Below are 15,574 nucleotides of genomic sequence, written 5' to 3'. Positions count from 1 at the left end.
GCTGAGTTACAGTTCATATAAGGAAATCAATCAATTGAAATAAATTCATTAGGCCCTAATCTATGGATTTCACATGACTGGGAGTCACAGATACCTTAAAAAAAGGTAGGGGCGTGGATCAGAAAACTAGTCAGTATCTGGTGTGAACACCACTTACCTAATGCTGCACGACACATCTCCTTCACGTAGAGTTGATCAGGTTGTTGATTGTGGCCTGTGGAATGTTGTCCCACTCGTATTCAATGGCTGTGCGAAGTTTCTGGATATTGGCAGGAACTGGAACATGCTGTCGTACACGTCAATCCAGAGCATCCCAAACATGCTCAATGGGTGACATGTCTGCTAAGTATGTAGGCCATGGAAGAACTGGGACATTTTCAGCTTCCAGATCTGTGTACAGATCGTTGCAACATGACGCTGTGCATCATCATGCTGAAACATGAGGTGATGGCGGCAAATGAAAAGCAAGACAATGGGCCTCAGAATCTTCTCACTGGGCATTCAAATTGCCATAGATAAAATGTAATTGTGTTTGTTGTCTGTAGCTTATGCCTGCCCATACCATAACCCTACCACCACCACCATGAGGCACTCTGTTCACAACGTTGACATCAGCAAACCGCTCGCCCACATATCTGCCATCTGCCCAGTACAGTGAGAAACTGGGATTCATCCATGAAGAGCACTCTTCTCTAGCGTGCCAGTGGCCATTGAAAGTGAGCATTTGCCCATTGAGGTCGGTAACAATACCGAACTGCAGTCAAGTCAAGACCCTGGTGAGGATGATGAGCATGCAGATGAGCTTCCCTGAGAAGACTTCGGACAGTTTGTGCAGAAATTCTTCAGTTGTGCAAACCCAAAGTTTCATCAGCTGTCTGGGTTGCTAGTCTCAGACGATCCTGCAAGTGAAGAAGCTTATGTCAGAGAAATTATCGTTCAATTTTGTGGCAACAGCTCTGGTGGACATTCCTGCAGTCAGCATGCCAATTGCACGCTCCCTCAAAACTTGAGATATCTGTGACAAAACTGCACATTTTAGAGTGTGCATGGATCCCATTCCATTATGAGCCGTTCTACCCTCAGCAGCCCCCACTGCTGTAGAATCTATATACGGTACAAATATAGCACTGTACAGGAAAAACTATTATTTGTGCAGATGTAAAAGTGGGGTGGGGAGTACTTAGTAGGGTCTGTAGAATCTGTATATGGTGTCATTTCATGGGGGACTGAGGTCTTTATGCCCTGCAACACTTTCTACTCTACCGATTCTGTTGGTCCCAATGCAATGCACTATAAGCCTATAAATTACATATCGGCTTATAGAGAGAAAACTATTCTAGATGCCGAAGTAAAAAGTATGTATGCCGATGTATGTGCTGGGCGTGCAATATGTATATAAACGGCTCAAAAAAATAAAGGGAACACTTAAACAACACAATGTAACTCCAAGTCAATCACACTTCTGTGAAATCAAACTGTCCACTTAGGAAGCAACACTGATTGACAATAAATTTCACATGCTGTTGTGCAAATGGAATAGACAACAGGTGGAAATTATAGGCAATTAGCAAGACACCCCCAATAAAGGAGTGGTTCAGCAGGTGGTGACCACAGACCACTTCTCAATTCCTATGCTTCCTGGCTGATATTTTGGTCACCTTTGAATGCTGGCTGTGCTTTCACTCTAGTGGTAGCATGAGACGGAGTCTACAACCCACACAAGTGGCTCAGGTAGTGCAGCTCATCCAGGATGGCACATCAATGCGAGCTGTGGCAAGAAGGTTTGCAGTGTCTGTCAGCGTAGTGTCCAGAGCATGGAGGCGCTACCAGGAGACAGGCCAGTACACCAGGAGACGTGGAGGAGGCCGTAGGAGGGCAACAACCCAGCAGCAGGACCGCTACCTCCGCCTTTGTGCAAGGAGGAGCAGGAGGAGCACTGCCAGAGCCCTGCAAAATGACCTCCGGCAGGCCACAAATGTGCATGTGTCTGCTCAAACGGTCAGAAACAGACTCCATGAGAGTGGTATGAGGGCCCGACTTCCACAGGTGGGGGTTGTGCTTACAGCCCAACACCGTGCAGGACGTTTGGCATTTGCCAGAGAACACCAAGATTGGCAAATTCGCCACTGACGCCCTGTGCTCTACACAGATGAAAGCAGGTTCACACTGAGCACGTGACAGACGTGACAGAGTCTGGAGACGCCGTGGAGAACGTTCTGCTGCCTGCATGACCGGTTTGGCGGTGGGTCAGTCATGGTGTGGGGTGGCATTTCTTTGGGGGGCCGCACAGCCCTCCATGTGCTCGACAGAGGTAGCCTGACTGCTATTAGGTACCGAGATGAGATCCTCAGACCCCTTGTGAGACCATATGCTGGTGCGGTTGGCCCTGGGTTCCTCCTAATGCAAGACAATGCTAGACCTCATGTGGCTGGAGTGTGTCAGCAGTTCCTGCAAGAGGAAGGCATTGATGCTATGGACTGGCCCGCCCGTTCCCCAGACCTGAATCCAATTGAGCACATCTGGGACATCATGTCTCGCTCCATCCACCAACGCCACGTTGCACCACAGACTGTCCAGGAGTTGGCGGATGCTTTAGTCCAGGTCTGGAGATCCCTCAGGAGACCATCCGCCACCTCATCAGGAGCATGCCCAGGCATTGTAAGGAGGTCATACAGGCACGTGGAGGCCACACACACTACTGAGCCTCATTTTGACTTGTTTTAAGGACATTACATCAAAGTTGGATCAGCCTGTAGTGTGGTTTTCCACTTTAATTTTGAGTGTGACGCCAAATCCATGGGTTGATAAATTGAATTTCCATTGATTATTTTTGTGTGAATTTGTTGTCAGCACATTCAACTATGTAAAGAAAAAAGTATTTAATAAGATTATTTCTTTCATTCAGATCTAGGATGTGTTGTTTAAGTGTTCCCTCTATTTTTTTGAGCAGTGTATAAAAATGTTAACTCAGCAAGTCAGTTAAGAACAAATTCTTATTTACAATGACGGCCTACCCCGGCGGCGCTCCCTTTAAGAGTGTGCTCCTAATCTCAGCTCGTTACCTGTATAAAAGACACCTGGGAGCCAGAAATCTTTCTGATTGAGAGGGGGTCAAATACTTATTTCCCTCATTAAAATGCAAATCAATTTATAAAATTTTTGACATGGATTTTTCTGGATTTTTTTGTTATTCTATCTCTCACTGTTCAAATAAACCTACCATTAAAATTATAGACTGATTATTTCTTTGTCAGTGGGCAAACGTACAAAGTCAGCAGGGGATCAAATACTTTTTTCCACCACTGTATATTTCTAACTTCCTTCCGGAGTTTTTGCGCTGCTGGGATGGTGTGGCTACACTGCATTACACACTGCAATGGATATCCCAATCATGAGCCCTTGCCTGCCTTACTCTTGTACGCTGTTGTCTGTGGTGATAGTTAACTGTAAATGCATAGATCAGAATGATTTGGTAGAATAGATGATAAATGAAAATAATACTGTTGAACCACCAAATCTGAAATATAAATTGTATGGCAGGGATGTTGGGGAGGATCAGAAAGTTAAGAATCACCTTTTTTTAATAAAATAAATGTTTGGATTACCATTCTATTTCATTGGCAATACCTTCTATTATGCAGCATCATGAAACATTTTATTTACAATTTTGGTAGGAAGTTGACAAAACTTTGCAATGGCCAATTGGAAAACCCATTCTTATTAAATGTAGTGTCAAAAATCTTAGGAATATGTGGGACAAGAATAGAGGTAACATTTATACATTTTAATGCTGGTGACAACAAGGTCAAATTAAACAAAAGGGTACAAACAGAGAATGTACAGTGCCTTTGGAAATATTCAAACCCCTTGACTTTTTCCATACTTTGTTACGTTACAGCCTTATTCTAAAATTGATTAAATCGTTTTTTCCCCTCATCAATCTACACACAATAACCCATAATGACAAAGCAAAAACATATTCACATTTTTTTGCTAATTTATAAAAATAAAAAAAAACATGGGGTTGAAAGAATTGTCTGTAGAGCTCTCAGACAGGATTGTGTCAAGGCACAGATCTGGGAAAGGGTACCAAAAAATATCTGCAGCATTGAAGGTCCTCAAGAACACAGTGGCCTCCATCATTCTTAAATGGAAAATGTTTGGAACCACCAAGACTCTTCCTAGAGCTGGTCGCCCAGCCAAACTGAGCAATTGGGGGAGAAGGGCCTTGGTCAGGGAGGTGACCAAGAACCTGATGGTCACTCTGACAGAGCTCTAGAGTTCCTCTGTGGAGATGGGAGAGCCTTCCAGAAGGACAACCATCTCTGCAGCATTACACCAATCAGGCCTTTATGGTAGAGTGGCCAGACGGAAGCCACTCCTCAGTAAATGGCACATGACAGCCCGCTTGCAGTTTGCTAAAAGTCACCTAAAGGACTCTCAGACCATGACAAACAAGATTCTCTGGTCTGATGAAACCAAGATTGAACTCTTTGGCCTGAATGCCAAGCGTCACGTCTGGAGGAAACCTGGCACCATCCCTACTGTGAAGCATGGTGGTGGCAGCATCATGCTGTGGGGATGTTTTTCAGTGGCAGGGACTGGGAGACTAGTCAGGATGGAGGCAAAGATGAATGGAGTAAAGTACAGAGAGATCCTTGATGAAAACCTGCTCCAGATAGCGCAGGACCTCAGACTGGGGTGAAGGTTCACCTTCTAACAGGACAATGACCCTACGCACACAGCCAAGACAACGCAGGAGTGGCTTCGGGACAAGTCTCTGAATGTTCTTGAGTGGCCCAGCCAGAGCCCGGACTTGAACCAGATCGAACATCTCTGGAGAGACCTGAAAATATCTGTGCAGCAATGCTCCCCATCCAACCTGACAGAGCTTGAGAGGATCTGCAGAGAAGAATTGGAGAAACTCCACAAAAACAGGTGTGCCAAGCTTGTAGCATAATACCCAAGAACACTCGATGCAGTAATCGCTGCCAAAAGGTGCTTCAACAAAATACTGAGTAAAGGGTCTGAATACTTATATAAATGTGATATTTCACTTTAAAAAAATATATAAATTAGCAAAAATGTCTAAAAAGCTGTTTTTGCTTTGTCATTATGGGTTATTGTGTGTAGATTGATGAGGAGGAAAAAAACAATTTCATAAATTCTAGAATAAGGCTGTGACATAACAAAATGTGGAAAAAGTCAAGGGTTCTGAATAATTTCCGAAGGCACTGTAAATGAGGCTCAGGTACAAAACCTATTGCCTGTGGAGAGTTTAAATGAAGGAATGTCAACTGTTCAAACAAGACACTCAGACTGCCAACTTAATATGTAAAATATACACCTTTTTGAGGATAAAGACCCTGCTTCCGATCTTCAACCTGATGTATCCACATGATGGAGTGTCAGTGGTGGAGCCCAATCAAATCTCAGACACCTAAGATATTGGGAATGAATACCACCATTTAGAGGCAGAAAGTTGTGATAGAGGTTTATCAGGTGAGGAAATCGTAAGCTCTATGACAACTGAATCAGATGAGCAGCATGTAACTGGAGAGGTTGACGTCGAAATAAGCGAGGAAGTGTGTTTTGTCAGATGAGGTACATTTTGGAAGGTTAAAAAAATAGAGGTAGGTACAGTATTTTGAAAAGTTCTCATGGGTAGGCATATTTGCACCACCGAGAAGCAAGGTCGAGAAAAGTTGGATCAGCAGCCTCTGCCTTTTAAAAACAGTCGCAGTTGTGGTGTATGTGTGTGCTTGTTCTCAAAAACAGTCTTATGAGAGGGCAATGTGAACACGCTTTTTCACAATGGCATGCAAGACTGTTTTACGTGAGTTATCGGAGAGGAAATTACTTAGTTGAAAGAAGCTAAGATTTTAAGCTTGAATGATAGAGGAGACTGGCGAAATTAAGCTGCAGTAGTGCTTTCAGAAAGTATTCACACCCCTTGACTTTTTCCACATTTTGTTGTGTTACAGCCTGAATTTAAAATGGATTTAGTTAAATGAGATTGTGTGTCACTGGCCTACACACAATACCCCAAAAAGTCAAAGTGGAATTATGTTTTTAGACATTTTTACTAAAAAATAAAACATGAAAAGCTGAAATATCTTGAGTCAATAAGCATTCAACCCCTTTGTTATGGCAAGCCTAAGTTCAGAAGTAAACATTTGCTTAGCAAGTCACATAATAAGTTGCATAGTCACTCTGTGTGCAATAATAATGTTTATCATGATTTTTGAATGACTTCCTCATCTCTTCATCCCACACATTCAATTATCTGTAGGTCCGTCAATTGAGTAGTGAATTTCAAACAAAGATTCAACCACGAAGACCAGGGAGGTTTTCCAACGCCTCACAAATAAGGGCACCTATTGGTAGATGGGTTAAAAAAAAACAGACATTGAATATCCCTTTGAGCATGGTGAAGTTATTCATTACACTTTTGGATGGTGTATACACCCAGTCACTACAAATATACAGGTGTCCTTCCTAACTCAGTTGCCGGAGAGGAAGGAAACTGCTCGCGGATTTCACTATGAAGCCAATGGTGACTTTAAAATCAGTTAGAGTTTAATGGCTGTGATAGGCAAAAACTGAGGCTGGATCAACAACATTGTAATTACTCCACAATACTAACTTTAAATGACAGAGTGAAAAGAAAGAAGCCTGTAGAGAATAAAAATATTCAAAAACATGCATCCTGTTTGCAAAAGGCATGAAGTAATACTGCAAAAAAATTGGCAAAGAAATTAACTTTATGTCCTGAATACAAAGCGTCATGTTTGGGGCACTCTTCATATTTTCAAGCATGGTGGTGGCTGCATCATGTTTTGGGTATGCTTGTCATCGGCAAGCACTAGGGAGTTTTTTAGGATAAAAAGAAACGGACTAGAGCTAAGCACAGGACAAATCCGAGAGGAAAACCTGGTTGTCTGCTTTCCAACAGACACTGGTTGACAAATTCACCTTTCAGCAGGACAATAACCTAAAACACAATGCCAAATATACACTGGACTTGCTTACCAAGATGAAATTGAATGTTCCCGAGTGACCTAGTTACAGTTTTGACTTAAATTGGCTTACAAATCTATGGCAAGACTTGAAAATGTCTGTCTAGCAATTATCAACAACTGACTTGACAGAGCTTGAAGAATTTTAAAAAGAATAATGTGCAAATATTGTTCAATACAGGTGTGCAAAGCTCAGAGACTTTCCCAGACAGACTCACAGCTGTAATCGATGCCAATGGTGATTCTAACATGTATTGACTCAGGGGTGTGAATACTTATGTTAATGAGATATTTCTGTATTTCATTTCCAATAAACTCTGCAAAAACGTCTTAAAAACATGTTTTCACTTTGTGATTATGGGTTATTGTGTTTAGATGGGTGTGAAAACAAAATCCATTTAATCCATTTTCAATTCAGGCTGTATGTCACGCTTGTCGTCGGTAATGGAGGACCAAAACGCAGCAGGTATGTGTATGCTCATCTTGAGATTTATTAACTTCCAAAATGAACGTACAAAATAACAAAACAAGTGACCGAATGAAATACAGACAGTCTGGTAAGGCACAAGGCTAAACTCAGAACAATCACCCACAAATAACAAACACACCCTCATATATGGGACTCTCAATCAAAGGCAGATAGACAACACCTGCCTTCAACTGAGAGTCCCAACCCCAATTAACCAAACATAGAAACAGACATACTAGACAAAATCATAGAATACCTGAAAACCAAACAGTGCCCAAAAACCCCGGAATACTTAAACCAAATGCCCCTTCAACAAAACACACCACTCCGAACCACATAAAACGAATACCCTCTGCCACGTCCTGACCAAACTACAATACCAATTAACCTTATACTGGTCAGGACGTGACACTGTAACACAACAAAATGTGGAATAAGTCAAGGAGTATGAATACTTTCTGAAGGCTCTGTATATGCTTAATAATTGAACTATATTTAAATATAAATATAAATATGTTATTTATTTTATATAGTGGTGGGCACCAATATCGATAATTTGATATGATATTGATACCGTTTGATATCGATATGAGCAAGGCATGTTGTGATATTGGTTTATTCTTCCTGTTAACCTACACTATTCTGTAAAAAACCATACCCGACTGTTCCTGCATGTGCAAAGCCCTCTCACAGACCTTCTAAACAGGCTGCTTAGCATAGTTTAAAAAAAAAACATCAAAACAAAAACAGGCTGCCTAGTGTACTGCTGTATTGCCTGCTGATGGGCTATCAATTGTGGATGGGCGTCCCATTCTATTAAACTGGTTAAGTAGGTTCATACCACCAGAACACAGCTGGCCCAATGGGCAATCCACAAGCAGTTGTCTGGACTCCACTGAAACAAATGAATGTATCCTAGAGTGTGTTTAACCATTCATTTTAAATGGACACTTTTTATTAAATTGGTGACTGTAGTGACTGTGTACCTATAGCCTGGTTGATATTCATTATGTTAAAATTGTAAATAAATTCTTTTTTTTGTTTTGACTGAAAAGGTTACCTTATTGTGCTTGTTTTTTGAGTGTTGATAGTTTAGTATGTATATAGGCATTTACTTCAGGAACATGAATACCACCGGGTCATTGAAAAGTGCTTTTCTACAGACCGTACTGAGTACTCCCAACCACACTTTTACTTCTGCACATAGAATAGTTTATTTCTCTATAAGCCAATATGTAATTTATAGGCCTACAGTGTATTGCATTGGGGCAATAGAATGGGTGGAGTAGAAAGTGTTGCTGGGCATAAAGACCTCAGTCCCCCATGAAATGACACCATATACAGATTCTACAGACGCTACTAAGTACTCCCCACCCCACTTGTACATCGGCACAAATAATTATTTTCCTGTACAGTGCTATATTTGTACCGTATAGTGTCCAGGCACACCATTTAAACTTTTTGACCACAGTAAAAGGCCAGCAACACTCCGTATTATTCAGAACCCTATGAAATGACACCATATATACATTCCACAGACCCTACTGAGTATTCCCTACAATAATTTTACTGCTGCCCCTGGAATAGTTTTTGCTCTATAAGCCAATATGTATTCCATATACAGTGATTCTCATTGGGGGCATTTAAACCCCAAATGTAATGCAAATGTCACTTAAATATGAACAAATCTGAATCATTGTTAATGTTTAGACAATTATTTTTCATATACCATGAATAAATACAATTTAATGACACTTATTCAGGTTATTCTACTTTTACATCGGGACTTTTATTTTTTAACATTTTCGAAATTCCGTAACCCGGAAGTACTTCTTTAGTGTTGCTGACGAGCCGCTATTCACTTTATTATACATTCTGGGCCATGGACGCAACCTTTAGCACTAGTAATATTTGTTTTTTAATAGCTAGCTAATAAAGCCAAGGATAGTTTGGGAAATAAGTATTAGCCGGATTGGTAAGTATTCGCTTCTAATCTCGTTTCCGACAGGAGGATGTAGCTAGAGTGACAGGCTTGCTATGGAACCAGCTAACTCATAGCTGGTAAACCCGAGAACTGTCATGAGAGCTGTCATGTTACAATGTTTCCTGCCTAGCTAGGAAACGTTGCGGTATTATGTAGCTAACTAGCTTGCGGTTTTTCTGTAACACGTACGTTCTATTTAGATATACAATGTAGCTAATCACGAGATTGTTGCCAACTTGTACTATAGCTAGCAACAGTAAACAGTTAGTTTTTGTGTGACCTCGGCACTTGATGAGAACAAAGATAGGCTAGTTGGAAGCTATGTCGTGCTGGTCATTAAATGATTTCCCCCTCCCTGTTTTCCTTTCCCCATTTTAGCTACCAAACCTATCTGATATTTAGAATGGTAGACATTTGACTTCAAATCTTGGATCTCCTTTAACAAAGGGTTATGAACGGGAGAGGAAATTACAGTGACTCAGATTTTTGTAGTCATCACTCCATTTATATACAAATGAGTATACAAAAGAACACCTGCTCTTTCCATCACAGACAGTGTAGATGAAGGGGAGGAGACAGGTTCAAGAAGGATTTTTAAGTCTTGAGACATGGATTTTGTATGTGTGCCATTCAGAGGGTGAATGGGCAAGAAAATATTTAAGTGCCTTTGGACATGGTGTGGTAGTAGTTGCCGGGCGCACCAGTTTGTGTCAAGATCTACAACACTGCTGGGTTTTTCACTTAACAGTTTCCTGTGTATCAAGAATGGTCCACTGCCCAAAGGACATAAAGACAACATTCCACATGGGCCAGCATCCCTGTGGAATGCTTCCAACACCTTGTAGAGTCCAGGCCCTGCAGGTGTTCCTAATGTTTGGCATACTCAGTGTACATGGTCTATGCTCCAAATATGAGGCTCCCAAGACAGGCAATGTGTGGATGACAACAGCTTGTCAGCTATCACTTCCTGCTTTCCAAATGCAAAAGTGATTCTTCTTTGTACCTCTTCTGTAAGGTGCAGTTTAGGTCTACCCATTCCTAATCCAACTCCACGAGCCTGCCCATATTTTCCTTTCCCCTTGATTTTTCCCTTGCGGATCTAGGACCAATTTGGACTAATTTACCAGATGGCTATTTTGAGCAATTGTCATATTGTTTACAGACCCATCAGCTCCTTCTGGACCTGCAATGTGAAATTGTACAGGCCAGGCGGGTCAGTTTGTGTAATTGACACCGAGCATTCTATAGCAATTGGTGTTCAGATTCCCTTCACATCCAGTACTTGAATGTTTTCTCTTTTACATCATCTGAAAGGGAATGATAGATGAATAGCAAGTACTCTGAAATCCCATCAATACAACCCACTAGGAAAAGCCTTCAATTCAACATCTATTCCAACGTAATCTCATTAAAATGACGTGGAAACAACATTGATTCAACCAGTTTGTACCCAGTGGGAAATAGAGTCAAATGTCAAGGCCCATGTCAATTCTGATAGCCCCATGCACACCTTGGGGCCACACTTGCTAACATTTGTCTCAAAATTAGTCATGTGCAGTTTGCGAACAATTCGTTCTTTTTGAACCACTCGTTTTTTACTGACTCAAGAGTCATGATGAGTTTTTCCTGAGTGACTCGTTCATTTTAGCGGTTCGTTTGAGCTGCTTGGTGACCCAAGATACGTGCTCCGACCAACAACTTTCTGTCATACATGTAGGCCTATGCGCACAGGCAAAATAGATCATGCCGCGGGCATCATAGAGACCGAAAAATACATGTTAAGAAGTGATAAATGAATGCAATTAATTGATTATCGAATGCTATGATGAACAGAGCTTTGTAGAACCAAAACATACACAGCGTCTGCTCAACAAACGTAACTTGAGAACGAATCGCTGGGGTGCTGCAATTCGTGAACGATGTTGCGCTTATCATCCTCACGGCAGGATAGCGGAGGAGCGCTCATCTTCGTTCTCTTACATCGAGGAGGAGTTGAGTATTGATAGTAACTGGTCGCGCGAGTCACAATCAGTCGATACTTGTAAAAAAAATGTAGTTCTGAAAAACATACCTGTGTTTGTCCTGTACAAATGCAGTCCTTCTGCCGGGGTGCTGAAATTCATACTTAAAAAAAATATATATATATATATATATAATTTTACCCCCTTTTGGCGATGAGCCAAGTAAAGCCTCCCCAAACCCTGACGATGCTGGGCCAATTGTGCGCCGCCCTATGGGACTCCCGAACACGGCCGGTTGTGATACAGCCCGGGATCGAACCAAGTTCTGTAGTGATGCCTCTAGCAATGCAGTGCCTTAGAGCGCTGCGCCACAGGCCCGAAATGCATACTTTTAATAAAAACTTTTATCGAATACAGCCATTGACTTTTTCCTCATTTGTGTTGCGCAACACGAATGCGCTTGTGCTAATTGAATCTCAGTTTACATGGCACGTCAAGGCCACTACGTCTCCAGTTGAGCAACACAAACGAGGAAAACGTTTTTTGAATGTTCGCAAGTATGGCCACCTTACCTTTACTGTTAGGTCTACTCTCCATACAGACCACATGTATTTAATAATGCCGTCAATGTTTTTACTTTCACTATACAGTATGTTAGCTAAAGTGTCATGTATTCCTGTAACATCCAACTATACGAGCAATGGAATGTGGGACATCCCTTATGCCTCTGCTACCTTCAACCACTCCCGAGATACCAAACCTTTACTGCATGCCGGATTGTCACGTTGATTATGACACCTGGATTTAGAATGAGGGAGAGCTATTCAATAGGTAGGTGTCGCTCAATGTCTATAAGACTGATTTCCCCCATTGTATTTGAATGTTTAACTTTAGGTTGCAGAGTCTGGTCGAGGCTGGTTGGCCGGTGAATGCACAGAGTGAAGAAAGTGAAACGTGGGAACAAAACAGAAGGTTACTGGAAAAGGTATGGTGTCCTAGTATGTTCAAATGACCTGTGCAAATAGCAGTGCTAGATCAGTATTTTCTTTCCAAACCCTGGTCCTCCAGTACCCCCAACAGTACTCATTATATTGTTACCCTGGACAAGCACACATGATTCATCTTGTCAACTAATCATCGAGCCCTCAATGAGTTGAGTGAGGTGTTTGTCAAGGGCTACAACGGAACTGTTGGGGTTACTGGAGGACCAGGGTAGGGGAAACGCTGTGCTAGATAACCCGTTGTGTAGGCCGATACATTTGTGTGAGTCTCTGTCTGTGTGCGTTTCCATACCAGATGCAAGTGCCATTTGTTTGTGAGCATGTAAATTACCAGTGGGTTGTCTCTGGGTTGTCTCTGGGTTGTCCCCCCCCCTCTCAGTTGTTTAGAAGTGAATATGACGGCGGTGGACGGGCTAACAGACAGCACAGAGGTGGTGGAGATGGAGGACGTCCCGTCTCAGTTCTACGTGGAGAAGCACTCATGGGACGGCCTGCGTGACATCATCCACAGCAGCAGGAAGTACTCGGGAATGATCGCCAACAAAGCGCCCCATGACTTCCAGTTTGTGCAGAAAAACGATGAGTCAGGCCCCCACTCCCATCGACTGTACTACCTCGGTGAGGCCAAAACCACCTGCCACTAAATATCGTCACGCTATTGCTCAATCAGCGGTTCATTTGAGTTACGCTTATGTTTTTACAATTAACTGCACCGTGTTGCAAGTTGTACCTTGGTCACCTAACTCGTTTTCGATTCCAATGTATCTCTCTGTCAGGGATGTCTTATGGAAGTAGAGAGAACTCACTGCTCTACTCAGAAATCCCCAAGAAGATCCGGAAAGAGGCCCTCTTGGTGTTGTCGTGGAAACAGATGCTGGATCACTTCCAGGTGAATATCACTTATCTAATTTGTTCCACTGAAACCTAATGACATCCAAACTAGGGCTGAATATTTTCCCAAAATTGACACATTTCCCAAGAAAATTTCAAGCCCTCCCTTGCATCCCGGTATTCCCGTTCAAACCGGAAATGCTATAAAGCGTATAATACCACCCCCTCCAAAAAATCTGACATGATTATACCACTGTAAATTGGTAAATATACACAGGAACACAGGTTTCTTGTGGTATTTGCTGCAATTGAATCAACTCAAAGTTCTCTGTCACCACACTAGGCTATTTCGTTGATGTAGCCTAGTTTTAATGTAGGCCTATGAAGCGTTGTTTGCCGACTGGTAATGAGGTTATTACAGCCTAGTGAAAATTCTGTTTGTTTTAGCCTACCTACTTATTGTGGCATATCCGATGCTGCGCTAAATAAACCGATACGCAATAGCAGCAAAAAGCGGAGATTCAGCACCATGGAGAGCGCTGCGGTTGATCAATTAAATCCGCAAATCTAACTAGTCAAGCCCGGGCCATATAGTCTTGGGCCCGTGCTCTCTTGCATGCGTCTCATTAGGAGGATTTCAAAAAGTCACTTGTTGGTAAGAATAAACATTAGCTCCATTCCCTGCTTCTGTGTCAATAAGCCTACAAACCCTGCACTGTTTGTTAGCCTCTTCATTCACAATTTGTCACCTATCAGACTATTGTCAATTTAATATTGGTTTTATTCACTGGATATCATAAGGTGAATGCACCAATTTGTAAGTCGCTCTGGATAAGAGCGTCTGCTAAATGACTTAAATGTAAATGTAATATATCTATTATATGGTCATTTCATTGCGGTATAGTTTAGGTGCAGCAGTTTCCATTTTAGAGCCTCTGCTAGTGCCACACAGCTACATTTATCAAATTGTATTTGTCACCTGCGCCGAATAAAACGGGTGTAGACCATAACGTGAAATACTTACTTACGAGCCCTTAATTTAACCAACAATGCAGTTTAAGAGAAAGAGTTAAGAAAAATATTTTCCAAATAAACTGTGAAAAAGTGAAAATAGCAACAATAAAATAACAATAACGAGGCTATATACAGGGCCAATGTGCGGGGGTATGAGGTAGTTGAGGTATGATGTACATGTAGGTAGGGGGTAAAGTGACTATGCATAGATAACAAACAGCAAGTAGCAGACTTATGGCTTGGGGGTAGAAGGCATCCTACGGTCCCTGGGAGACAGGCGGTCTGCTATTTCGGACCAGAGGAGGTCTAAGGTCTCCTGTTGGGCGATGGCGCAGGCCGTTAGCTGACAGGCATGAGCGAAGAATTTCTACATCAGTGTGCTTCCGGGGGAAAAAAATGTATATTATAAATCACAGCCACCGGAAAGGGGAAAGGTTGTGGTCTTGCCTCAAATTGCCTGCATTCTCCACCAGTTGCGAACGGATCAGCTTGTCCGAAGCATCCTAACACAGGCGGGAGGCATAAAATGAACAGACGAGAGGCAGTGGTTGTGGTTCCTTTTCTTTTGTATCGTTTACTAAACTGGTCTTCTTTCGCCCCGACAAGATAACTCCAGTACAGGGAACATCCAACGCTGAAACACCAGCGTAACGAAACAAATAAACATGAACTAAGCCGTTGACCAAAAGGCCGTGGCAAAAATTGAAAGCAAAACAACAGACGGCTACTCCTGTCTTAGACTGTCGTCTACACGTAACAGTTACAGGAGGAACGCTTCTGGCTACCTAAAGCCTGCCTAGGTTAACAGAGAGACAAGGTGCCCAGTCACAGAAGCTTTCTCTGAGGTAGGAAAAACCAACGTCCTCACAGGTCCCCGTCCCTACTCCCAATCCTCCCCTAGCTCCTCTCCTGGCACACCTATATAGAGGAAGACACAAAACAATTAGTGGGCCCAGCTGTGTTATATATATATATATATCTATATCCTAAAACCAAATGTTTGGACACACCTCATTCCAGGGTTTTTCTTTATTTTTACTGTTTTCTGCATTGTAGAATAATAGTGAAGACATCAAAACTATGAAATAACACGTATGGAATCATGTAGTAACCAAAAAAGTGTTAAACAAATCCACATATATTTCATATTTTTCAAAGTAGCCACCCTTTGCCTTGATGACGGCTTTGCACATTCTCTCAACCAGCTTCACCTGTAATGTTTTTCTAACAGTCTTGAAGGAGTTCCCACATATGCTGAGCACTTGTTGGCTGCTTTTTCAACACTCTGCTGTCCA

General features: G+C 42.1%; 1 protein-coding gene across 2 annotated transcripts in view; it reads left to right on the top strand.

Annotated features, from left to right (window-relative positions):
• The first annotated feature begins 9,302 nt into the window (after positions 1-9,302).
• Positions 9,303-15,574, top strand: part of LOC106568956 (dipeptidyl peptidase 9) — a 33,154-nt gene continuing 26,882 nt past the window's right edge. The window contains exons 1-4 of one of the 2 annotated variants that reach the window (XM_014139842.2): positions 9,303-9,463; positions 12,328-12,418; positions 12,814-13,052; positions 13,211-13,323. In XM_014139842.2, coding sequence (XP_013995317.2) covers positions 12,363-12,418; positions 12,814-13,052; positions 13,211-13,323 — 408 coding nt within the window. In that variant the 5' untranslated portion in view covers positions 9,303-9,463; positions 12,328-12,362. The remainder of the gene's footprint in view (positions 9,464-12,327; positions 12,419-12,813; positions 13,053-13,210; positions 13,324-15,574) is intronic. The other variant, XM_014139843.2, reaches the window with a different exon arrangement.

The sequence above is a fragment of the Salmo salar genome, chromosome ssa14 (genome assembly GCF_905237065.1).
Source record: "Salmo salar chromosome ssa14, Ssal_v3.1, whole genome shotgun sequence".
In the NCBI taxonomy this organism is placed as follows: domain Eukaryota; kingdom Metazoa; phylum Chordata; class Actinopteri; order Salmoniformes; family Salmonidae; genus Salmo; species Salmo salar.
This window is presented reverse-complemented; position numbering and strand designations above follow the sequence as displayed.